This window comes from Oryctolagus cuniculus, chromosome 15, assembly GCF_051225735.1.
Source record: "Oryctolagus cuniculus isolate XC-2025 breed Fujian yellow rabbit chromosome 15, ASM5122573v1, whole genome shotgun sequence".
Taxonomy (NCBI): domain Eukaryota; kingdom Metazoa; phylum Chordata; class Mammalia; order Lagomorpha; family Leporidae; genus Oryctolagus; species Oryctolagus cuniculus.
The window spans coordinates 8,387,222-8,411,980 of record NC_142881.1 but is presented as its reverse complement, the minus strand read 5'-3'; the positions used below and the strand labels follow the sequence as shown (position 1 = coordinate 8,411,980).

At 56.3% G+C, this 24,759-nt stretch overlaps 1 protein-coding gene across 5 annotated transcripts in view; it reads left to right on the top strand.

Moving 5' to 3' along the window:
• The first annotated feature begins 10,620 nt into the window (after nt 1-10,620).
• The window catches only part of LOC100008679 (scavenger receptor cysteine-rich domain-containing protein DMBT1), a 43,820-nt gene continuing 29,681 nt past the window's right edge, over nt 10,621-24,759 (top strand). For 2 of the 5 annotated variants that reach the window (XM_089313876.1, XM_070058303.2), the window contains exons 1-10: nt 10,641-10,748; nt 14,612-14,641; nt 16,552-16,863; nt 18,082-18,132; nt 20,250-20,288; nt 20,979-21,302; nt 21,678-21,707; nt 22,580-22,618; nt 23,307-23,630; nt 24,006-24,035. In XM_089313876.1, coding sequence (XP_089170002.1) covers nt 10,691-10,748; nt 14,612-14,641; nt 16,552-16,863; nt 18,082-18,132; nt 20,250-20,288; nt 20,979-21,302; nt 21,678-21,707; nt 22,580-22,618; nt 23,307-23,630; nt 24,006-24,035 — 1,237 coding nt within the window. In that variant the 5' untranslated portion in view covers nt 10,641-10,690. Of the gene's footprint in view, nt 10,749-14,611; nt 14,642-16,551; nt 16,864-18,081; nt 18,133-20,249; nt 20,289-20,978; nt 21,303-21,677; nt 21,708-22,579; nt 22,619-23,306; nt 23,631-24,005; nt 24,036-24,759 lie in introns of all 5 variants that reach the window. The other 3 variants (XM_089313877.1, XM_051824338.3, XM_051824339.3) reach the window with 3 other exon arrangements.

Genomic DNA, 24,759 nt, shown 5'->3' with positions numbered 1-24,759 from the left:
CTGGCTTTTTAGACCCTGGCCTTATCTCTACTTATCTAATAGCTCTCTTTATAGTTGCTACTACAGAGGAGAGCTTATCAAGGAGTGCAAGGTGATAGAAACCATTAGAAACCTGGAGGGAGGAAGCAGGTGGAATGGGGGACCTTGAACTAGGGGGCTGTAAGGTACCAACCTTGCCAGGCCCAATTTACTCCTCAGAAACTAAGGGCCATTGAGCAGGTGACCTCTAAAATCTTTCTTGAATAGCTAAGAAATATCAGAAAATAACTCTTTCTGATGCGTTTACTTTGTTTTTTTCTGACATGCAGGTTTTTGTTCCCTTTTTAACTGTCGCAATTGGGAGTTAGTCTTCCAATTGAGATACACTTTTAATCTGCTGCTTCTTCCTTCTTCCTCTTTCCCTGTGGTTATTAATCCAACAATAGTCTTGTGTCTCATCCAGGATAATATCCAGGATATTTATCCAGGATAAATGCTTATCCAGGATAATGAAGAACACTCAGAATATTTTATGCGAGGACCTAGGTGTCCCCTCCCTCCTGAGGGTTTAGCTCTGTTTTCTTCTTGCTTCCTGGTGAGAGAGGAGATGAGCTCTACAGGAGCATTCTTGAGAGAAGAGCCGTGTCTGTAAAAAGACCACACCCCAGGTGTATTGGCCAAGGTTTGGAAGCATAGCCCGTGAGGAGGTGGCAGAGGAAGAGGAGGAGGAGGAGGGGACAGGGGCCCAGATGTGGGCTTCCTGGCTATGGCTGAGAGCTCTGCTCGCACAGGAGGGGGAAGACCCCTGAGCATCATCAGACGTGCACAGCACAGTCAGGCAGTCGTGAGTTTGAGTCCTGGCTGCTTCCCACTCTCTTCATTATTAATCACGATCTTGGAAACAGTCATGTCACCGCCTCGAGCTTCCGTTTGTTCATTTATGAAGGGGGCTGGGAGTGGTCTCACCACTGCAACCCGACCTACCTGGACTCAGCATTTGAAACTGCTGTCAAGTGCTGTGTGTGTCAGGAAAGAGGTGTAGAACAGAGAGGAGGCAGCCGGACAGAATTTATTCAGAGAAAGTAAATTCATAGAGGTGGGTGACCACTGCTGGCATGCATGTGATGGAACACGTGGCGGAAGGCCCTGACCCCAGGGGCCCGGCCTTTTTATGTTTTAGGAGGGCTTGGGATGGGGGTGCGGGTAGGGGCAGCGGGTGGATGGGAATTCCTGGAACTGGCCTTTCAGGTGGCCCTGCTAGGCCTTGGGAACCTGAGAAAGAATGCGGGGGTGTAAAGGTGATAGGGTGTGAGACCCAGTTGAGATTCAAGGGCAGGGAGTAAGTTCCAGTGTTTATCTGTCTTCTGGCAATGAACGTGAATGGCTGAGGCTTATGTCCTGTTCCATCAAGGTGTGATGCTCCTCAGGTGCTCTTTGAGGTCCTGATGGGTGTGCAGTGCTGGGGGGAGGGTAAGAAGCTGTGGGCCCTGGTTTCCCAAGGACAGGTACATGAAGAATTAGGGGCTGGGCCAGCCCAGTGTGGGCGCTGGGGGAAAGGGCAGGCCCCGTGGTGCCGCGGAGGGAAGGCTTCACGGAGGGAGGCAGGAGGAAGGAGTCCCGCTTTCTGAGCATGCGTGGGGGCCGACTCTCACCAGGTCGCTTCTGGTTGGACAAGAGAGGGCTACGGGCCTTCCAAAGCACTGTACTTTGGTTGGGAGGAGAGGACTGGACCCTGGGTGCCTCCCACTCTGCAGGGTCCAGGCTGCTATGTCCTGGGGGTGACCCCAGAGTGGGTGGAGGGCACAGTTGCTCTACCACCTTGACAGAGAGCAGCGCCTCCTCTGGGCCTGGCCCCTCTGCCTCTCTGCCCCCAGGTCTGGCTCCTGGCGAAGCTGGATGCCCCGCACTCTCCCCTGTCCTCGGTGTAGACCACTTAGTCCCATCAAAACCGGCAGAGGTGGCCTGTAAGGTGACAGAAAATCCGTGTTTGTCCATTTATATCCACTGACGTGGGTTTGTGTTGACTGGGCCTCCTGTGGATTACTGTCCACGTGCATACACAAGTGCCCCCCAAACACAGTGCATCCCACGTGCACACACATATGGCCCCAGAGGCACCTGTTGCATGTGTGCCACACCCACAGGCATACCCACTCACACGCACATAGGATATCAGACACATGTACACCCATGCACAATACCTACCCTTGCACACAATTCATGCAACGTGCAAACACATGTGTGTACATAATGTGTGCACATGGGTAGTGTGTGCACCACACGTGTGCACACGTATATGGGCACACAGACTCTGGCTCTCTGGGCTCGGTGCTGTGACACGGAAGAAGGAAACGTACGCGTGATGCCTCGCACTCAAGGAAACAGCTGGAGGGCTGGGGGCGGCTCTACAGAGCCATCTGTGTGGTTTCCCCCTTCACTGCCCACGCACAAGCGCCCCATTATGGTGGCTGCACTGCCCTTGAGCTGGCAGCACGGTGGCCCTCTGGTTCTCTTTGCTTTGGCTGCGTGCTGTGTCCCTGTCAGGGCCCGGTGTGCCCTTAAACTCCCCTTTGTTCCAGTTTCCGCGGACTGACAACACTTGTGGTTTTCAACACCACTTGCCAAACCCTTGACAAAGGCTGACCTGGCCCTTGCTGATGAGCCTTGAACTCTGTGTGAATCAGCCCCGGGCAGGGCAAGGGCCCAGTGGTGGCTGCTGTGTCCCCAGGGCAACCCTCCAGACTGCTCATGTTGGGACCACAGGGGACCACACGTCATTACCCACTCTGTCTCTCAGGCTTTACCTTGGGTGCTGGGCAGCCCTGGGGGGTGGGGAGGGGCTGCTCAACCTGGCCCCCTTAGCTTGCAGCCAAGAGCCATGGCCTCTGTCCCTAGAGTCGAGCTAGGCTGGCAGAATGGCCTCTCTATACTACAGAGTGGATAGCTGGGCTGTGGCCCTGCCCAGAGCCTGTCCAGGGCCCTGTTGGGTCCTGCCCAGGACTGGTCCCCTACCCCCCCATCTTCCCTGCTGTCCTGGTCACGGTGACACAGGAAGTGTCCCACCAGCTGCACCACCTCCCTCTGGCTCACACTTTCTCCTTCTGTCCCCAGTGACTTCACTGGCCTGGAAGGACCATGTTCCTGGGGAAGGTGAGAAGGAGAGGAGAGCAGAGTACCCCAGGGCCCTGGATGATGGCTGAGGGGGCACAGTGAGCACAGGGAAGGGCCTTGGGGTGGTGGGCACTTGATGTCACCTGACCTGTCCCCTTCCAGTATAAGGGGCAGGGAGCTCCAGCAGTCAGGACCCTGTGATGGGAGGTAGGAGCCCAGACTGCCCAGGTCGGCTTGGACACACTGACAGTCACTGGGGGTTACTTAACCAGGGGCACACTGGGATCACCTTTGTGTTTTTAAAGTTAGTATTTTGAAATTACTTATTTGTTTATCAGAGAGAGAGAGAGCTAGCGAGAAAGTTCCCATCTGTTGGTTCACTCCCCAAATGCCCACCACTACCCAGACTGGGCCAGACTGAAGCTGGACACCCAGAACTCAGCCTTGTCAGGAAAGAAGAGACGGAGCCCGAAGCCAAGGCCAGAGCAGGTTTGTTCAGAATAAAGCCTGGGAGGGGCTCACTCCCAGGTGAACGCACACAGAGAGGGAGCCTCCTCCCTTGCAGACTGGTGGTTCATGTACAAAGTGGCGGGAAGGGGCTTGGGGTCTGAGCTGAAGCTGGGCTGCAGAGACGGAGAGCCTGGGCTCATTCTGAAGGTCCTGCGGGACCACAGTGTGAGCTGGGAGGGCTTTGGGCTGAGGCTGAGGCTGGGGCTCTGGGGCCGAGCTGCCGACTTGGGGGAGAGAGCTGGAGGAGTGGGGGGAGTTCCGGCTGATGGCTGGACTCTTCAGATAGTGCTGTGTCAGGCTGTCCAGGCAGGGCAGGGCTGGCCAAGGCAGGGTGGGCTGTGTCAGCAGGGCAGAGAAATGGGGGCCTGCTTGCTGTTATGTAGGTGTAGAAGTCAACATGGTTCTAAGGCTTTTTGTCCTTTCTCCATCAGTTCTAGTTCTCCCACGTGGGTAGCAGAAGCCCAATTACTTGACCCAACCCTGCCTCCCAGGGTGCACATTAGCAGGAAGCTGGAATCAAAAGTGAAGTGGGGATTTGAACCCAGGCACTCTGATATGAGACATGGGCATCCTAGCATCATCCTACTGCCTAAGCCAAAACAAGATTCCTCTAGGTGGATAAGCATTGGAGGAAGCAAGAGGAGCAGTGCTGGGACAGCCTGGAGGCATGGGGCTGGCCCTGGGCTGTCAGGGAAGGGTGGTCCTGTCCTCGGAGCGTCCCCACTCCCCCGGTCTCCATCGCCAACTCCTGCTGCTCTTCATAGTCTACACTGCTGGGTGAACCTGGTCTGGGCAAAACAAGACAAGGCGGCTTCTCGACATGGGCTGTCCTTGACATGGACTTGTATCATTCCCGCCTCTTCTTTAAAGATCCGTGGAGGTGACAGCCAGCTTTAAACAACCTTCATTTTACTGAAGACTCAGAAGAGGTGTGGTCTCCTGTGGGTCTCAGAAGTAAGACGTGCTTGCAAGTTTGTGGGCCTGTAAAGTCGGGAGTTCGGAAGCATGGCTCTCGAAGAGCCCCTGTGTCCAGGGATCTTCCTGACCCCAGCCTTGACCCCTGAGCCCCACAGCCACACGTCGACCTTGGCAACTTCCAGGGCCGCAGCCTGGTGCTGCTCCTGCCTGAAGCCACCCCTGGGTGGTGAGGGAGCACCGTCGCATTCCCTGGGGTCTCTGACCCCTGCCCTCCCACAGCCTTCTGCTGTCTTCCTCCATCACAGCCATGGCCTTGCTGTCGCACCCACAGACCCCCAGCAGCCCTGTTTCCACCTTGCACTCTGGTGGGGGTGGGCGGGGCTTAGCAAGGCTCTTATTTGTGGCTGGATTCCGGCTGCTCCCTAGGTGGTGTCGGTCCTTCACCACGTCTCCTCCTGGGCTAAGTCCCCAGTGAGTGCTGGTTAAGTTTTCCTTCAGTGGAGATGATCAGCAGGTGGTGGTGGTGGGGTGGACATGGAAGCCAGGACTTGGGGAGAACACTGATGTCCGTGCCTTCACTGTCAGCAAAGTGTGTGAGTAGATGGAGGAGGAAAGAGGATGGGGCAGACGCTCACTGTGCGTCTGGGTTACCTGTCTCACCTGCTGATGTCTCCAGATGGTGGCAGTGACCCAAACCAGAGCAAGGAGTCTTTCTCAACTGCTCTGGGCAGCTGGCTGATGTGTCCGGCTATAGTTACTGTCACCCCTGAAATCTCCTTCCCCGAGGCCGCCGGCTCTGCTCAGTTCCTGGAGGGCAGGGCCGTGCCTCCCCAGTCTGTGTGTTCCCGGCTTGGAGCGAGCTGGCACCTGGACAGGGCTCCCCGCAGGTGCTGCCCATGCTGAGCCAGGCTCAGCGGCCCCCACAGGCTTGTTTACTGCAGTTAGCTGGGACCTCGTGCTCACTTCGGATGCTGCAGCTCTAACACGGTGTCAGGCGATACTGGTGGTGCGGGGCCGACTTTGAGCACCAGAGGCTTCGTGTGTGGAGCGACCGATGGGCCCAGGCTGGCACTCCAGGTGTGGTCGGGTCCAGTCGCAGGGGAGCGGCTCTGCCCACAGGGGCCCCTGCAGCAATGAGGCCACTCTTAGATTCGGCTGCTTTACCTGCAGCCTTGTTCTGTGGGCCTGCCGGTCAGTCCCAGTCAGTTCTAACCCTGCCTCTGCTACCACACCTGCCTCGGTGGAGCCCGGCCCCTCACCCACGAGCCACGCGGCTGATGGCTAGACTCGAGGGCAGGTCTGGTATGGGGTACACTTGGTCCTATCTGTTTGGCTGATGGTAGCCATCTCTCTAGATGGTTGCACCTACTGGCGGTCCCTTGGGCTTCCTGTTCACTCCTACCTCCTTGTCCTTTTGTGGCTGAAGGGGACTAGGGAGGGTCCTGCAGCTGGGGGCCCTTCTGGGTAGACATGGGTTCAATGTCATCCCCCTGAGTACCACAAGAATCCTCCTAAATGAACTGAGCCCCAGTTTCTTAGCAAAAACACCAGCAGACGCCGCTCTCTGAAGCGACTTGAACATGAATGATTATGAAACAGACTGCATGGGCTGTGGCCAGGCTCAGGGTGCCCTGACGTGGCCACGGCCTGTTCCAGAGTCTCTTAACAGGCGAGGGGCCCCTGGGTTGGGGCTCGGGAGGGCCGCAGTCAGGGGGCCCGGGGCAGTTCTTTGTGCAGAACCTCCCGAGGAAGCCCGGGGACAGGGTCCATTATTTCAGTAAGAGTTTCTTTTGGATGCCAGCCGGTTTCCTTGTTCTCATTCTTTGCTCCCAAGTAAACTGTTGGTGTATAATTTCGTCTCTCAGGCAGACCAGCTCGGGAGCCAAAGTATACTCCTATTGTCCATGAGTGCATGGCCTTCCTGGTTTACCAATTAACGTCTGGACAGGATAATTAGTGTAATCAGATTTCCAAGAGCCTGGTTGCCGTGGGGTGAGCTGGCTCTGAGAGGCGAGGCAGCAGCGCCCCGTCTTCATGGAGAAGCGCTGTGGGATCACCTGTGGCATCACCGGGAGCAGAGGCTCCTGGGCTCCGAGGGCGGGGTTGCTGAGAGGGGCTGGGAAGCCGCGGCACGTGGCTTCTCTGACTTTCTTACTTGGCTGGCCCTGGACTGCAAGTGGCCCGAGTGGTTCCAGGCATGCCAGTCCCGATCTAGCGTTGCCATGAAAAACATTCTCCCTCTCGTCTTTTCGGGGCAGGCCACCAGGAGGGCTTTTGTCCAAAATGTCTGCAGTCCTTTTGATGCCCTCCTATCCAGTGCCAGGGCCCCGAGCCTGGACCATCCCTCAAGTGGGCGGCGGGCCTTTGAGACCATGGTGAGGTTTTCAGTCTTAGTTTGCAGTGGATCCAACTGGACTTCTGCGTTTTAAGGGTCCCTCGAGGGCTGTGTTTGCTGCGAGATTCTGGGGTTGGGTGGTATCCTGGTGAACCTTGAACTCATCTATCCTCCTGACGGGAGCTGGTTGCCACTCTGAGCTCTGCCCTGGACACGGAGTCAGTGTCCCCACCAGAGGCTGTGTGTTGGTGACCTTGGAAAGTGGGGGTGGCCGCCAACAGCACCTGCCTGGAGGTCACCATGACGATGAGACTCAGTTGATCCTGGAAGCTTGGCAGGGATGGCTTGTGGTGGTGGGGGGTCTCTCACAGCCTGAGCGGGAGGGCCTGCTCTGCAGGGCCGAAACGTGTGAGCTGGTTGTTGCCACACACACAATGCTGAAGGCTGTTGCGGTGCTGCCGACGGCTCCCGACTGTGGTATGCTGCTGGACGGGGCAGAATGAGGCTTGGGGGTCAGCTGACAGCTGAAGGGTGCCACGGTCACACAGGCTCCTGTGATCCGAGCCTGGGCACACCACGGCTCTAGAAGCTTCCGACGGAGACTGCAGTTCCCCTTCATAGCTCCTGAGCTCCGTGCCCAGCTTCTGGCCGTTCTCAGCACTGCGAGGCCCCTTGGTGGTGGCAGAGGCCCTGGCTGCTGCTCACTCCCACCTCCCCCAGCCTCCCAGGGTGCCGTCTGTGGCTAGAGAGGAGCTTTTGCAAGGGAGCTATTGCCCGGCCTGCGGAGTCAGCCACGAGCCGGCTCAGCCACAGGGCTACCCTGGCAGCCTCCCCGTCGCCTGCCGCACGAAGGGAGGTTTGGCCTCCATCAGGACTCTCAGCTCTGCCCACGGGGGCTGCCTGGGGGCAGTGGTGAGGAGGAGGGGTGGCGGGGGCGGAAGAGAGGCCCAGGTGGGTGACGTGCCCGGGGCCCTCTGCAGTCTGCCGTCTGAGCAGCTCTGCTGACCTGGTTCGAGTTCAGGCCTCCCTGGGAATCACAGTGGGGGAGGGGCTCTTCCTGTGTGACCCCGGATGAGCCCGTTCCCCTTGAAGACCATGGCCCAGTGCTGGGGTTCCAAGGCTTGCCTTGTCTTCTGGGGTTCACTGTGAAGGTTGCTGGGTTCCTGTGCCTCGGGCTGTTCTTTATAGTGGGGCCCGGGCAGCAAGTGCTCCAGCTGCTGTGGGCTTCTCTCCCTTCCTGTTGCTTTTTTTAAATTTTAACTTGAACTTTTATTTATGTGAAAGGCAGAGAATCAGAGGGAGAGGATGAGGGAGAGAGAGAGAGAGATCTTCCATCTGTTGGTTTAACTCCCCAGATGCCCACAGTAGCCAGCCCAGACCCCAGAACTCCATCTGGGTCTCCCACGCAGGTGTCAGGAATCCAGACACTGGCGCCATCACCGGCTGCTTCCCAGGGTGTGGGTGGGCAGGAGAGCTGGAACTGGCAGTGGGGTCACCACTCAACCTGGGCACTGCGGTGTGGGATCCAGTGTCTCAGGAGGGGTTTTAACCACGAGGCCAGACGCCCGCCCTTCCGGTCATTCTTAGCGGCAGCTTCCACCCGGACATGCGGCTGAAGCAGGCGCTCCTGTCGGTGGGAGGGGAGAGGTGGTTCCATGGAGAGTTTGAGCTGCTGGCCTCAGGAGGCCTCTGAGCAGGGCCATTTGACCCCCAAGTTCATATGGGGACAAGTTGGGGTGCGTGGTGATGAAGCCCAAGGGTCCCCTGGTGGTCGCAGGCAGCCCGTTCTCCCCCCATGCTGAGGACAGCCATGTCCTCCTGTCCACTGACGCCACACATCTCCCATGTAGGACCCCTCCCGGGCTGGATTTGAGATGACAGCCGGGTGTCCTCTGCTTCCTTCTTCCTGGTACCTCAGAACAAAAGGCTGTCAGGCCCTTGTGGTCTTGGGTGCTTTCCTGCTCTCCACCTGGAGGGGCCCGAGGGAGGGAGTGACCAGGTCGCCCAAACCACCACAGTGGGAGGTGGTGCCATGGTACAGTTCCGAGGACCCCAGAGCTCTGAAGCAGGAGGTTCTGTGAGCTGAGATACGGACAGGACCACAGACTCCACGGGGTTGCCTCCTCGCCCCACACTTACACAGCCCAGGATGGCCATCCCGTCCTCCTCATCCGTCTTCTCACTCTCGCCTGCTGGGCCAGCCTCTGCTTATCCTTCAAGGCGGGGCTTAGTCACCACCTTCTCTGAGAAACTGCCTTGCCATCCAATAGATGCCTTTCCTGTGTGTTCCCATAGCAACTGGCATGAATTCCTTTCCTGTGTGTTTCCTAGTAACTTGTATGAATGCCTTTCCTTGTGTTCCCATAGCAACTGGTATGACTGCCTTGTGCCCCTGTTGCCCTTGTCTCTAAGACCAGGCTGTATGCATCTGAGAGGAAGGGACACTTCTCTCACAGATACTAGTCCTGCCAGCACCTTCCTCTGCCAAGCTCAAGGCAGATCTTGCCAGTCTGTCACAGCACTCTTCCTGATGATCCCAGACCTAGCTTCATAACCACTCTGAGCCCCGTGCTGCAGGAACCCACCGATCATCATCGATGCGTGTCTGCTGAGAGGGATTCTCTAGCAGATGTGCAGCCCTGTGTCGTTCTCTCGCGTGTGCTTGGAGGCAGTGAGAGAATGAACAGAGCTGGGAGCATGAGTGTTCCTCAGAAGAACCACAGCAGAAGCTGGGGGGTCACAGGGGAAACTGCAGCTTGAATGATTTTCATCTGGGTGAAGCCGAATGCACCCTTGATCCTGGCTGGTGGCTGACACAAGCCCTAGGCTCAAGGTGCCCTCCAGAAAGAAGCTCGGACACTACTCATTAGCAGCAGGAAGTCAGCGTGTCATCCGCTAGTCCTGGCGTCACAGCTAAGAGGCAGGACACTGCTCATGCCAGATGGGACAACGGGGATGTCCTGCAAAGCTGCCTGCTTCTTACCAACACGCCAGCCGCCCAGCGTGTCTCACTAAACGAGAGCAGGCAGCCTTCTTGGCTGATTGGCAGGGGATTGTCAAAGTCTAGTGATGGAGATGCCATCCAGTGAGGTGCTGGCTGCAAAGCAAACCCGAGGAATGGCATTCTCTGCAAGGTGGGCGAAGGCTGGGGCCCGGCTTCGTGACTTTGCCCAGCTCCAAGCATTATACAGCATGAATGCCAAGGACGAGAACTCCAAACCCTGTGAATTGGTCGCAGGTGGTTCAGTGTGAGGACACATGTTTCTCAGCTCCTGTGCTCTGGGGTTAGTGAGAGTCCCAGGAGACGGTGGCTGGAGCTGGGGCAGACCCGCGGCCTCCACTGACTTGCTCCTCGTGCCCTCTGCTCCCCCGTCACGTCTGCACTGTTGTCATCCTCATTCCTCCGAGGCAGGCTGTACGCACAGGGGCCAGGACAAATGAGCTCTCCCCTTTGGCATGGTGTTCTGTGTTTGCGCAGCAGCCCACATCCTGCTTCCCACAGGTTCATTCAGACTCTCCAAGGCGCAGATCAAGCCCGTGTTCAGGCAGCGCTTGGTAGCCTGGGGGGTGCCCCTAGGAGGAAGCTGGAAATCACACGCCAATGCTGGTGTGTTTGCAGTTGGGCCACGGCCAGGTCATTCAAGCAGCGATCAATCAAACACACCTAAGCTGCTCCCTCAGATTAGCCAGTGACCGTCAGCACAGCCCCTCACTTCCTTGAGATTGATTTATGGCAGCGATAGGGTGATTATGCCACCTCAGAGGACACGCCTCCTCTCACCCAGGAACCCATAAATACCAAGGAAACACCACTTAGGTGCAGAGGAAGCCAGCACCATGGACATCTCCACTGTCCTCGCACTCAGTCTGTTATGGGGTCCAGCTCTATCTCAAGGTATACGTCTAATTGTATTCATGACCTTCCCTCCTGCGAACCCGGCCGTGGCGAGTGATAGCTACTTGTTCCACCTCGAGGGTGATTCGTGGTTGGTATTCGTGGTGGCTGGCAAGTGTTTAGAAGGAACAGTGCTTTCTAATTTTGCTTTTGACTGAGAAGGACAGAGGGTTGTAGTTAGACCACACCAATCATTACGTATGATGAAGGAGAGGAAATGATTGCTTGGGCTTAGGAGAATCCTTGAGGTTCAGGGAAGAGGGATGCTTACTGATCAGAAGCCTCGACTTTGTCCTTGTTGGTTAAGTACATGCTTTGTGTGTTCTGGAAACTGGCAGAAGAGGCTCCCCTGCAAACGCCCGCCATGCGCCTTCCTCCTGCAGCCGTGTCTGGCTTGAGACCAGTATTTGCCGAGCGAATCAGGCCAAGTAACTGACACAGACAAGATGATCAGGATCCCAGACCCGTGGCTGTCACTGTTAGACCAGTGATTTGCAGTTGATCCCTCAGGCCTGGCTTTGTGTTCTCAGAGCGTCCGGTGGTGACGGGGACAGAGCTGGTGGGGAGGCCCGGTGACTGTTGAGTCTCAGTGTCAGTTTACTGAGATTCTGTGTGAGCAGGACCATTTGCCTTTCTCTCTCTCTCTCTCTCTCTCTCTTTCTCTCCCTTTCTCTCTCTCTCTCCCTCCTTTCCTCTGTCTCTTGGAGGGTACCAAACCATGCCCTGCTGTGGCTGTGTCTCCCCACAGCCTGACAACCCCTGGATTTCAGCTCCCCACATGTTCCTCCTGTTTTCTACCCTTGATTTTATTCTGTTTCCTGGGATAACCTGCACTTCCCCCTTCAGTAGTGCCGGGTCTGGCCGTGGTCCTGTCTCATGCTGTTCCCACTGCCTGGCAGTCTGGCTGTTGCCTGCCTCCAGCTGGCTAAATAGGGTTCCTCTTTCTAAATACTGTGGATCTCAACACATCTACATACATGCAGACACACTCACACAGAGACACATCATAAAGACACACAATAGACAAACATATGCATGTGTATGCACACACTTGTATACAATAAATCATACCTCTCACACAAAGACACACTCACACACACACACTCGTATACAACAAATCATACCTCTCAGACACACAGAGGAGACACACATTCACACATCCAGACACTCACACAGACGCACACTCATCGACAACAAGTCATACCTCTCACACTCACACAGAAACAGGAGACACACAGACACACACATCCACACACTCATACACAACAGATCATACCTCTCTCACACAGACACACACAGAGGAGACACACTCACACATCCACACACTCACAGCTGTACCTGCCTCACACACACACACACACATCCACACACTCACAGCTGTACCTCCCTCACACACACACACTCACACTCACACATCCACACACTCACAGCTGTACTAGCCTCACACACAGACACACACAGAGGAGACACACTCACACATTCGCACACTCACAGCTGTACCTCCCTCACACACACAGACACACACTCACACATCCACACACTCACAGCTGTACCTGCCTCACACACAGACATACACTCACACATCCACACACTCACAGCTGTACCTGCCTCACACACAGACATACACTCACACATTCGCACACTCACAGCTGTACCTCCCTCACACACACACACTCACACTCACACATCCACACACTCATATACAACAGATCATACCTCTCTCACACACACACACACAGAGGAGACACACTCACACATCCACACACTCACAGCTGTACTAGCCTCACACACAGACACACACAGAGGAGACACACTCACACATTCGCACACTCACAGCTGTACCTCCCTCACACACACACAGACACACACTCACACATCCACACACTCACAGCTGTACCTGCCTCACACACAGACATACACTCACACATCCACACACTCACAGCTGTACCTCCCTCACACACACACAGACACACGGACACGCAGGGACAGGTGCACACCTGGACACACAGGCACACAGAGCGGCGCCACTCTCATCTCCCACGGCTGCTGCGCCAGCCCGGGCTTCCGGTGCTGAACTCCCTGTGGGTGTTTCTAGGATCCTGCTCCGCGAGCATCTCTGGAGGGAGAGACCACGCCTGGCTTAGCACCTTACACCGCTAAGAACTTAGCAGTTTGCTGGCTCTCAGTGCCCCTAGCTGGCAGCCAGGATGCTCCGGTGCCCAGCTCTGGCCCGGTGGGACAGAGGACGCGGCCGGGAGCCACCTTCATGTCATATCCTCCTGCCAGGTCCTGAGCAGTACTTGCACTTCCTTTTCTGGTGTATGGGGCATTGCGCTCTCTATCGGGGACTGGATTAACCACACAGGCACCATTGCTGCAGGTGGTCGTTCCTCCACTTCCGTGGGAATTGGCTCCAGGACCCCCCGGCGGATACCAACGTCCACGGACGTATAAAATGACATGGTGCGCCCACATCCGCCTGTGTACTTGGAGCCGTCTCTAGATCGCATGTCTACACTATGCTATATAATTCTACATAACTGACTTATATGACAAGGAGACAATCTGTGCGTGTGTCACAGAGATGCCTCTTTTTCCTGAGTATTTTTGAGCTGCTCTCAGCTGAGTCCACAGAAGTGAAGCTGCAGGCGCACAGTGCTGACTGTGCTGTGACTCCACCGCTTGGCTTTTTCTGACACGTGAAAATGGAGGTGCGTTGTTTGAGCTTGAATTCTCAGCCCTGCTGAGAGGTCCGTGCTCTTGGCTCGGGTGTAGACGTTGCTCTGTGTGTGGGGGCTGCGCCTCTGCCTCCAAGTCAGCTGCTGGCTTCCCAGGACAGGAGGACACGGCCCCCAGGGTGCAGCACACGGCCCCCAGGGTGCAGCACACGGCCCCCAGGACAGGCGGACACGGCTCCCAGGGTGCAGCACACGGCCCCCAGGACAGGTGGACACGGCCCCCAGGGTGCAGCACACGGCCCCCAGGGTGCAGCACACGGCCCCCAGGGTGCAGCACACGGCCCCCAGGACAGGAGGACACGGCCCCCAGGACAGGTGGACACGGCCCCCAGGACAGGAGGACACGGCTCCCAGGGTGCAGCACACGGCCCCCAGGGTGCAGCACACGGCTCCCAGGGTGCAGCACACGGCCCCCAGGGTGCAGCACACGCGTCTCTGATCGCCTTCTTTTTGCAGCTACTGCTAGCACAGAGCAGTCCACACCTGGTAAGTATTTCGAAACCAGTATCTTGTATGACTGAGTTTTTCACCCTCTACAGTCACTTATAGCTTGAGAATACATGCTGCCTCGTGGCACTTGAATGAATGCATGAGGGCCGCAGGAAGTACAGTTTGTCTTCTTCCGGCGGTGGTGTAAATGGACAACGTGGCTCCACAGTCACGCTGCACGGCGGTTTTATTTTGCCTCTGCCTCAAGCTCCAGAGCGTGTCAGAAGCAGAGCGCTTGCCTGAACGCAGACCCTGGGGTCCGCCTCCCTCGCCCGCTCTCAAGAACCCCTTTGGAGGGCAGAGCTCAGGAATCTACAGTTTTCGCAAACCCACTTGAGGATGAGAAATCCAGCAACACTTAGGGTTGGCAGTGTCATTAAAGGAGCACCACTGTGCTAAGAATGTAAAGACAGGAGATACGCACCTATATTTTACATGCTATCTGTTTTTCTTTATTTTGTTAAGATTATTGAGCACTTCGTATGCTACCCAGTTACTGCAGTCTGCCAGCTCCGTTTTGGCAAGCCCACTGGAGGCATCAGGCCAAGACTGAACCTCAGCGCCCTCTGGCGTGATTGTGAGGTTCTGCAACCTGTAGATTGTCTCTTTTCTAAGATGAGTCTGATTTCTTTCTAGGTCAGTGGATCCCATATACCACCTACCATGGTAAGACCCTCTCATTCTCTACTCCTCTTCCAGGGCTTGTCTCTGGCTGGCCCGGCCAGTTCAGGTACAGTTGGCTAGTTGAGACAGTACAGCCTTGGCCTTAGAGCAAATGCCTGCTTTTTGGAAGTAGGGATGGAGCGGGGTTGAGAGATGTGGGTGCCCAGATCCTGGGCATGTCCCAGGTGCACACTTAGCCAATCCTGTCTCTCATTCTTCCTTCTCTCTGCGTCCCAGTCACTCTTGAGATGAAATTAGCTTCAACTTGGTGTCAGGAGAGATAATTTAAAAAATCAGTACTTTTTTTTCTCACTAAAAATAGCAGTTATTGAGAAGGTGACTAGCATCTACAATTACCTGCTAAATATCCCGCACAAAATTATTTTCATACATTAAATGAATTAATACAAAAGAACATTTAAAGCACTGGCACATAATAAATGCTCAACTAGAACATAATACATCCTATTATCATGAAATCTTCCCAACATTGCTCTGAGGTAAGTATTTTTACGCCCATTTTGCAGATAGGAAAGCTAGGGCATAGTTAGGTAATTTGTCAATGCTTCTGTGTCTAGGTCATGTGGCTGGTGGCAGGGAAGAGATTTGAACCCAGGAGAAGGGCCTTTCCCCCACCTATGACTAAACAAGCCCATCTCCCCACTGTGTGCAGTGAGAGTGTGCAGACTTCCCAAGTTTGATATGTCAGGGCCATCTGCACATTCACTCAGGGCAACAACTCTGCCACTGCAGCCCGGCTGGGGTGGAGGCCAGGCCCTCCCCTTCCAGGACAATGGCTGGGAAAGACCCGAGGGGCAGATTTCTGACTGGCACCCAGGGGAGATAGGCTGAGGCAAGGGATGCAGTTCTAGGAGGGACCAGCAGGGGGGCAGTAAGGAGGCCCAGAATACACCTTTGGAAGACCCTGATTTTGGCCTTTCCTCCCTCTTTTCTTGGCCCGTCCCCCATCCCTGGACCAATAGCAACCACCTGTCTCCTTACCCCCATCCCAGTCCAACCTCTCACTCTCTGACACAGATTTCTTGTAACCTCAAGATAGCCACAGCCAGCATCGGGACCCCTCCAGCCCTGCAGCCTACTTTTCTCATGTAGTCAGTGCAGTGGGTGACTTAGGGGCACCATGTTGGGTGGCGACATGGTGCCATTGGCCTGCCCGCTGTGGCCGTCTCTACAGCGGGCATCCTTTCATGGGAGAGGAGGCTGGCAGGGCAGGGTGAGGCCTGCCCTTGGGACAGCACTATCTTGGACTTGATCCTCATGGGAGTTGGGGTACTTTGAATGGGGAAGTGACTGGAATACAGCTGTGCTTAGTAAAGATAAAACCTGGAGGCTGTTGGGTAGAGAGGTGCATCCTATTAGCACAGGAATGGGCATGGAGCAGGCACCCCTGAAGCACTGAGTCACTGAATCTGGGTGATTAGAGAAAGCAGGGGCAGAGGTCAACCACCTGGGTGACCCCTGGAGATGGCCAGGTTCAAGAGAGTGGAGGTCAGACCGGGTGAAATGGCAGTGAGAGTAAGAGGCAGTAGTGAGCCCCGAGACAGATACAGAGGTGAGAAGGAGCCATCAACTGTGACCCCCAGATTTCCACCATAGTTGAGAGGTCTTTGCTGACACCCAGGGAGCCATGGAAGCATTGGTCTGGAACTCGGGGCTGGGCCAGGACCGGAGAGGTGGATCCAGGGGTCCTCTGTCTGCAGAGTTCTCCGAGTATGTGAGGTTCTCCAGGGGGCAAAGGCCAAGTGAGAAGGGGGCAAAGACAACGAGTGGTACGTTAGGTCCTGAAGGAGGGAGAGACCTGTGTGGGTGGCCAAGGCAGGGGAGAGGGTGGTGTGGGGTGGGGCAAGCCAGGGGGATCGCGAAGCCGAGGACTTCCCGCTGTGTCAATGCAGGTTTGCCCGTGAGACTGGTGGATGGAAGTGACCGGTGTCAGGGCCGGGTGGAGGTCCTGTACCAAGGCTACTGGGGCACCGTGTGTGACGACAGCTGGGACACCCAGGATGCAGATGTCGTCTGTCGGCAGCTTGGCTGTGGCCGTTCCGTGTCTGCCCTGGGCGGGGCTCACTTCGGTCAGGGCTCGGGGAACGTTCTCTTGGGCGCTGTGTACTGCTCAGGATGGGAGCCTGATCTGTCGAGCTGTCCTCATGACGGGTGGTACAACCATGAGTGTGGCCACAGGGAAGACGCCGGAGTCGTGTGCTCAGGTAGTGCGAGTGTCACTCTGCTGTCACCTGCGCGACTCCAGGGACAGGTGCTGACTGGGTCGATACCGTGAGGTGTGTGTGTGTTTGTGCCTGTGTGTGCATGTGTGTGTGTGCACACACATGTGTGCAGTCCACACACTGTGCTGTGAACCATGCAGCAGTCCCTGGCCTTTTTCACACACACAAACATCCAGGCCCAGAGGCACTAAGGGATCTGCCTGTTGTCCTAGCACTGGGAAGTGCTGGGCTCAGGTTTCAATCACGGTCCCTTTGCAGGTGGCCAACACCATTGCTCAGTGGCCTGGCTGTGGCGAGCAGCATGGTGACCGTCCCTGGCCTGGGATGTCTAAGTAAATATCCTCTAAGTGGCAGGAGGATGGGGAACTCAGGTCTTTAATACTTAAATATGCACCAAGATCCAATCAAAGGTGACCAGTATGTCCTCTGAATCACACTAAATGACAGGCAGAAGACACAACCTCAGTGGGAAAAGGAAATTGTCCCTACCTCAACCCAGGCTGCATCCAATCCCAAAGCTGTATTTCTTATCTTCTCACTTGGTGCTGGTAGGTGTTCAAACACCAACAAGACCTTTAATCCACAAAGAATCCTCCAAGGACCCCAGCAGGTACCCCAAAGAGGAGCTTCTGGGTAAACAGTCCACTTTTAGGTACCCCCTAGCATGTGCAGTGAGCTGTGGACTGGCCTCTGTAATCCCACGTGCAGCACGTGGCCATGGTATTCCAGCCACCACTTGGGAACGGGTGCCTCCAGGGAGTTGCCTCTGAGCAGTTTTACTCTGGCATTCTGCAATGCCTCTTTGGAAACTTGGGGCCACCCTCTCAGGAATAGCTCAGTGCTGGCCAGTGTTTGCCACGTGGGGCTGTATGTGAGCTCTAGAAGCAGGCGGGTGTGACTGGGAGTCTGACTGTGGCTTGGATGGGGCTGTTTGCGGACCAGGTTTTAGGTGGAGACCGTGGCAGCAGAGGAGGTAGAGGATGGTGGCAGGCAGAGGATGCTCGTGGCAGTTTATAGTGCTGAAGAGGGGCTGGCAGAACCACAGGCATGGCACTGGGCTTCACAAGGAAAAGCCGCAGCCTTTCCGCCATGGGCAGGGCCTTCAGGGTCTCTGGTCTGGCCCTTGTTTGCTTCAGAGCTGGGGAAGCAAGGCCCCTCCCCTTCAAATGAGGGCTGACATCCAACCATTCCATTCTGCAGATTCCGTGTCTTCCCCAGGGGCACCTGTGGAGGCGACAACGACGACAGAAGGTAATGTCTGCCACGAGGAACCCCTGTGGGCTCCCTCCCCTGCTGCATCCATGCGTTCATGTCTGATCCAGAGCGGGGCAGAGCACACAGGGGAGGGGCTCAGCTCCCAAGGAGGACCCTTATGAATTAAGCCTCTGCCCTGAGCAGGAGTCCTGTCCACGGGTCGTGCCCCTGAGGTGGGGATGGACCAACCTGAAGATGCTCCAAGGGGGAGCCCCGTGGCCTGGTGCTAGGGGTTCTGTAGCTCATGCCGTGTCCCCCAGGCCTCACCCATCAGGCCTCTGGCTGCAGGCCTTGGAGAGGCAGGAGCACCCTGCCGCACCCTTGCCGTGCCCTTTCCCTTAGCCCGTTTCAGTCTACCTCGGCTCATTCTCAACCTGCAGCTGCCGTGATCCTTCAGCTGTGGACGTCAGAAGTCCTCTTCCCCCCGACCTGCCACGGTGGACACCCCAGTGACAGATTCAGAAAGCAAAGGCAATGCAGCCTGGGATTCTGGAAGCCTGGGCTTTGGGAATAGATGTAATTTCCCATTTCTGATGGGAAGCATTGGCCTGAGGACAAGATCAAGAACCACCTCCGCCAAGGTCCCTGGCCTGCCGTGGCATGGACTGGTTGGGAGGCCTGCTGGTCTTTTGCTGATCCACGCATCAGGCATTTCTGTTCCCGAGGCCCACGAGATGACCTGTGATCTTACCTTCTTTCTTGTCCCTGAAGTAAGGACCCAGATGTCGCTGGAGCTGAGGGCGAAACTGGCTCTATTCTAATTTAGCTGCGTCCCTACCCACAATGCCCGCCTTTTCTTCTTTGCAGCAGTTGCAAGAGGAAAAGCTATTCATTCCTCTGCGGCGGTTTCTCCTTCGGTCTCTGTGCACAGTAGACAGAGAGCAGGGCCTCAGGGGCCCAGCCAGGGATGGAGGCAAGGGGCAGAGGGGTTCAGGTGACGTGCGTGTGACAAGACTGCAGCCAGGACTTACCTAGAGCTGCTCCTGTTGGGACGTGCGGTGTGGGAAGGGGCCACGCTGCTACACAATCTGGAGACTTCCAGGGTAAGCCCAACAGTGGCAGAGTCCTCTGCCCCTGACTGTAGTGGCTTACGAGTAGCGCTTAGATGACCTCCTCCCTAAGCCCTGGCACCCAGTTAATTCTTGTAGGTGTCCAAATAAGTGTCAGTGCTCATTGGAGCAACTTGAAAGGATAGATTTATACCTAGTATCTTACTTAAAAGGGAAACATTAGAAGAATTTTCACTAAAGTCACAAACAAGGCAAGTATGCCCTCCAACCCCAGTGCTATTCAGTACTATGCTGGAGGTACAAGCCAGTGCAATAGCATAAGGGAAATCAGGTAGAGACTTAAGATGGACATATGTCAGCGTTCCTCCTAGGACGTCCTGGGGTCATCAGGCTTCTCTTCTCAAGAGGTGTCCTGTCTCTTGGGGTGGGTCTCAAGATTCTGTCCAGAAAAAGGTCTGGATAGAAAAGCACACAGACGGTCCTAGGCGCCTCCAGGATTTCACTGGGAAGAGGAATTGCTGTCACCTGGAGCTCTAGAAACTCAGGTTCTGGCAGAGCAGTCATTGTCCTTTTCCTCATGAAGAATTCGCGACCTGGTAGAGCTCAGGCCACTTAGACATCCTTGTTTACCGACGATCTCTGAATCTCCTACCAGCCCCGAGACCTTGACCCTTAGTGGGAAGATGCAAAAATAATCTGCACCTTGAATCCAGCGTCAGGTTAGCAGCAGCTAACCTGGTGACCAGTCATTATGCTACCACCACCCTCACTGACTCAAAGCCCGACGTAATGCTTGTTAAAGTGTCAGAGTCTGGACAATGGTGTGCCAGGGTCATTGACTAAGAACGGAGCACGTGAACAGGCCAAGGTGTTTTGCTAGAGCAGAGAATATTACAGCTGGTGAGAACAGGAGGGGGCAGGGATGTCCAGCAGGGCCTTGTCCCATGGCTGAGCTGGAGCAGGAGCCCTGAGCAGACACAGGGAGCAAGGGGCCGGGCCTGGAGTGGAACCAGAGTTGTGACAGCTGCCTGGTCCAGGGAACATTTTGCTCTTGGCCCTTTTCCTTCAGGTGTAACTTTTGCTTGTCCTTGTTGCCCTTCACAGACACGTGGCCGACCACGGTCATCTATGAGTCCACCCCAGGTGAGTGTCCTCTCACCGTCCTTGGGGCTCACGGCCTGGCTCTGAATGGACGCTGCATCGCTGATGAGAGGAGGAGGCTGCCCGTGTGCTGGGCCTCATTCTTGTCCCTGGGCGTCGGTTGAGGGGGAGGGCAGAGTGTTTGAGGACAGGTCCTTGAGGGCGGGACCCATGTCCAGTGGGATCAGGTCCAGGGGCTGAGGCACGGTCCCTCTGCACATATTCGGGGTGTGTGCTGGAGGCCCTGAGATGCCAGGTGACCTTGTGCTTGTCCCTGAGGCCTCATAAGAGTGGGTAAAAAGGCCTTATGTACATAGTTGACCAAGGCCTGCCATCCACACACATTACCAGACTCAGACCCTACCATGCACATGCCCTCAAGCTCCTGAACACGGGCAGAGCCTGAGGCCGTCACGTCTCTGCAGAGCCCCGTGCTGTGTGTGCCCAGAGGTGGGAATGCACAGTGGTTCCTGTCATAGCACTGAGACCCTGGGTGCTTCCAACACTGGAGCACCCGCAGACATGGAAGTGTACAGTGTCCCTGCCCGTAGTCCTGTGATGAATGAAATTCTGGGCATAGTCAAGGGCGACCCAGCTAAGAGGCCTTTGCCATTGGAATCTCCTGAGTGTGGAACACACCTTAGATCCCTCACCTGCAGACATGGTGACGTCATGTCCTGTGTTCCCCTGTAGATTTCCCATCTGGATTGGAACTGCGACTGGCGAATGGAGGTGACCGCTGCCAGGGCCGGGTGGAGGTCCTGTACCAGGGATCCTGGGGCACCGTGTGTGACGACGGCTGGGACATCAATGACGCCCAGGTGGTGTGCAGGCAGCTGGGCTGTGGCATGGCTGTGTCGGCCCCAGGAAGTGCGCGGTTTGGTCAGGGCCCTGGCCAGATTGTCCTGGACGATGTGAGCTGCTCCGGGCAGGAGCCGTACCTGTGGAGCTGCCACCACCGCGGCTGGCTCTCCCACAACTGTGGACACCAGGAGGACGCGGGAGTCATCTGCTCAGGTGGGTGCCCAGATCCCCAGAGCTATGCTTGGACTGGGGCCCCTGGCGTATCTCTAGGAGTCCACAGGAAGCCTCGGAATGTCCCCATGTTAGGCTGTGGAGTCGGGGTCTTCATCAGCTTTTTAAAAGCTGGGGGTGTCTGTGTGCCCTGCCCTGGGTGACTCTGCAAAGGTGATGACATCACCCTGGTGGAGACGTAGCCTCAGGAGGCAGAGGTGCAGGCCATGGCAGTGGGCTGCAGGGCAGAGTTCCTGAAATGAAGGGTGTGGGCGTGAGGACCGCCCGTTCTGTGTGTGCCTTCATCAGGACTCTGGGGCCTGTGTTGCCAGGTGACCGCTGTGTGCTTTGTGTCTGATCTTCTTCTCTTTGTCACAGATGCCATGGCCATGACCACACCCCTACCAGGTGAGTCCCCCTGTTGTTATTGGCAAAGGCCCTGTTCTTTCGACTCAGATGCAGCAGGGCCACAGTTGCACCCAGGAGTGGCATTCAGTGCCAGGGGATGAGGTGGGTGCAGGCAGAAGGATCTGAGGCTCCCGCTGACCAGTCAGTCCGATGCTACCCTCGCCTTCACTGTCTCACTGCCCTGCCTGATTCTCGTGTTCAGTGCATCAATTCTGGACAACGGTGTCCCATGGGCCACTCAGTACCGAAGGAGCAGATGGAGGCTGGCGCCGCGGCTTAATAGGTTAATCCTCCGCCTGTGGCGCCGGTACACTAGGTTCTAGTCCCTGTCAGGACGCCGGATTCTGTCCCGGTTGTCCCTCTTCCAGGCCAGCTCTCTGTTGTGGCCCGGTAGTGTAATGGAGGATGGCCCAGGTCCTTGGGCCCTGCACACACATGGGAGACCAGGAGAAGCACCCTGCTCTTGGTTTCAGATCAGCACAGTGGGCCAGCTGCTGCGCACTGGCCGCAGTGGCCATTGTGGGGTGAACCAGTGGAAACAGAAGACCTTTGTCTCTGTCTCTCTCACAATCCACTGTGCCTGTCAAAATAAATAAATAAATAAATAAATAAGAAGGAGCAGATGGAGCAGGCCAAGGTGTTTTGCCTGAGCGGAGATATTGCAGGTGGCAAGACCTGGAGGGGCCAGAGATGTCCAGCAGGGCCTTGTCCCATGGCTGAGCTGGAGCAGGAGCCCTGAGCAGACACAGGGAGCAAGGGGCCGGGCCTGGAGTGGAACCACGGTTGTGACAGCTGCCTGGTCCAGGGAACATTTTGCTCTTGGCCCTTTTCCTTCAGGTGTAACTTTTGCTTGTCCTTGTTGCCCTTCACAGACACGTGGCCGACCACGGTCATCTATGAGTCCACCTCAGGTGAGTGTCCCCTCACCGTCATTGGGGCTCACGGCCTGGCTCTGAATGGACGCTGCGTCGCTGATGAGAGGAGGAGGCTGCCCGTGTGCTGGGCCTCATTCTTGTCCCTGGGCGATGGTTGAGGGGGAGGGCAGAGTGTTTGAGGACATGTCCTTGAGGCCGGGACCCGTGTCCAACGGGATCCAGTCCAGGGGCTGAGGCACGGTCCCTCTGCACATATTCGGGGTGTGTGCTGGAGGCCCTGAGATGCCAGGTGACCTTGTGCTTGTCCCTGAGGCCTCATAAGAGTGGGTAAAAAGGCCTTATGTACATAGTTGACCAAGGCCTGCCATCCACACACATTACCAGACTCAGACCCTACCATGCACATGCCCTCAAGCTCCTGAACACGGGCAGAGCCTGAGGCCGTCACGTCTGCAGAGCTCCGTGCTGTGTGTGCTCAGAGGTGGGAATGCACAGTGGTTCCTGTCATAGCACTGAGACCCTGGCTGCTTCCAACACTGGAGCACCCGCAGACATGGAAGTGTACAGTGTCCCTGCCCGTAGTCCTGTGATGAATGAAATTCTGGGCATAGTCAAGGGCGACCCAGCTAAGAGGCCTTTGCCGTTGGAATCTCCTGAGTGTGGAATGCACCTTAGATCCCTTACCTCCAGACATGGTGACGTCGTGTCCTGTGTTCCCCTGTAGATTTCCCATCTGGATTGGAACTGCGACTGGCGAATGGAGGTGACCGCTGCCAGGGCCGGGTGGAGGTCCTGTACCAGGGATCCTGGGGCACCGTGTGTGACGACGGCTGGGACATCAATGACGCCCAGGTGGTGTGCAGGCAGCTGGGCTGTGGCATGGCTGTGTCAGCCCTAGGAAGTGCGCGGTTTGGTCAGGGCCCTGGCCAGATTGTCCTGGACGATGTGAGCTGCTCCGGGCAGGAGGCGTACCTGTGGAGCTGCCACCACCGCGGCTGGCTCTCCCACAACTGTGGGCACCAGGAGGACGCGGGAGTCATCTGCTCAGGTGGGTGCCCAGATCCCCAGAGCTATGCTTGGACTGGGGCCCCTGGCGTATCTCTAGGAGTCCACAGGAAGCCTCGGAATGTCCCCATGTTAGGCTGTGGAGTCGGGGTCTTCATCAGCTTTTTAAAAGCTGGGGGCGTCTGTGTGCCCTGCCCTGGGTGACTCTGCAAAGGTGATGACATCACCCTGGTGGAGACGTAGCCTCAGGAGGCAGAGGTGCAGGCCATGGCAGTGGGCTGCAGGGCAGAGTTCCTGAGATGAAGGGTGTGGGCGTGAGGACCGCCCGTTCTGTGTGTGCCTTCATCAGGACTCTGGGGCCTGTGTTGCCAGGTGACCGCTGTGTGCTTTGTGTCTGATCTTCTTCTCTTTGTCACAGGTGCCATGGCCATGACCACACCCCTACCAGGTGAGTCCCCCTGTTGTTATTGGCAAAGGCCCTGTTCTTTCGACTCAGATGCAGCAGGGCCACAGTTGCACCCAGGAGTGGCATTCAGTGCCAGGGGATGAGGTGGGTGCAGGCAGAAGGATCTGAGGCTCCCAGTGACCAGTCAGTCCGATGCTACCCTCGCCTTCACTGTCTCACTGCCCTGCCTGATTCTCATGTTCAGTGCATCAATTGTGGACAACGGTGTCCCATGAGCCACTCAGTACCGAAGGAGCAGATGGAGGCTGGCGCCGCGGCTAAATAGGTTAATCCTCCGCCTGCGGGGCCGGTACACTAGGTTCTAGTCCCGGTCAGGACGCCAGATTCCTTTCCGGTTGTCCCTCTTTCAGGCCAGCTCTTTGCTGTTGCCCGGTAGTGTAATGGAGGATGTTCCAGGTCCTTGGGCCCTGCACACACATGGGAGACCAGGAGAAGCACCTGGCTCCTGGCTTCAGATCAGCGCAGTGGGCCACCTGCAGCGCACCGGCCGCAGCGATCATTGGGGGGTGAACTAGCGGAAACGGAAGACCTTTCTCTCTATCTCTCTTACTGTCCACCGTGCCTGTCAAAAATAAATAAATAAATAAATAAATAAAAATAACAAAGAAGGAGGAGAAGTAGCAGGCCAAGGTGTTTTGCCTGAGCAGAGATATTGCGGGTGGCAAGACCTGGGGGGGCCAGAGATGTCCAGCAGGGCCTTGTCCCA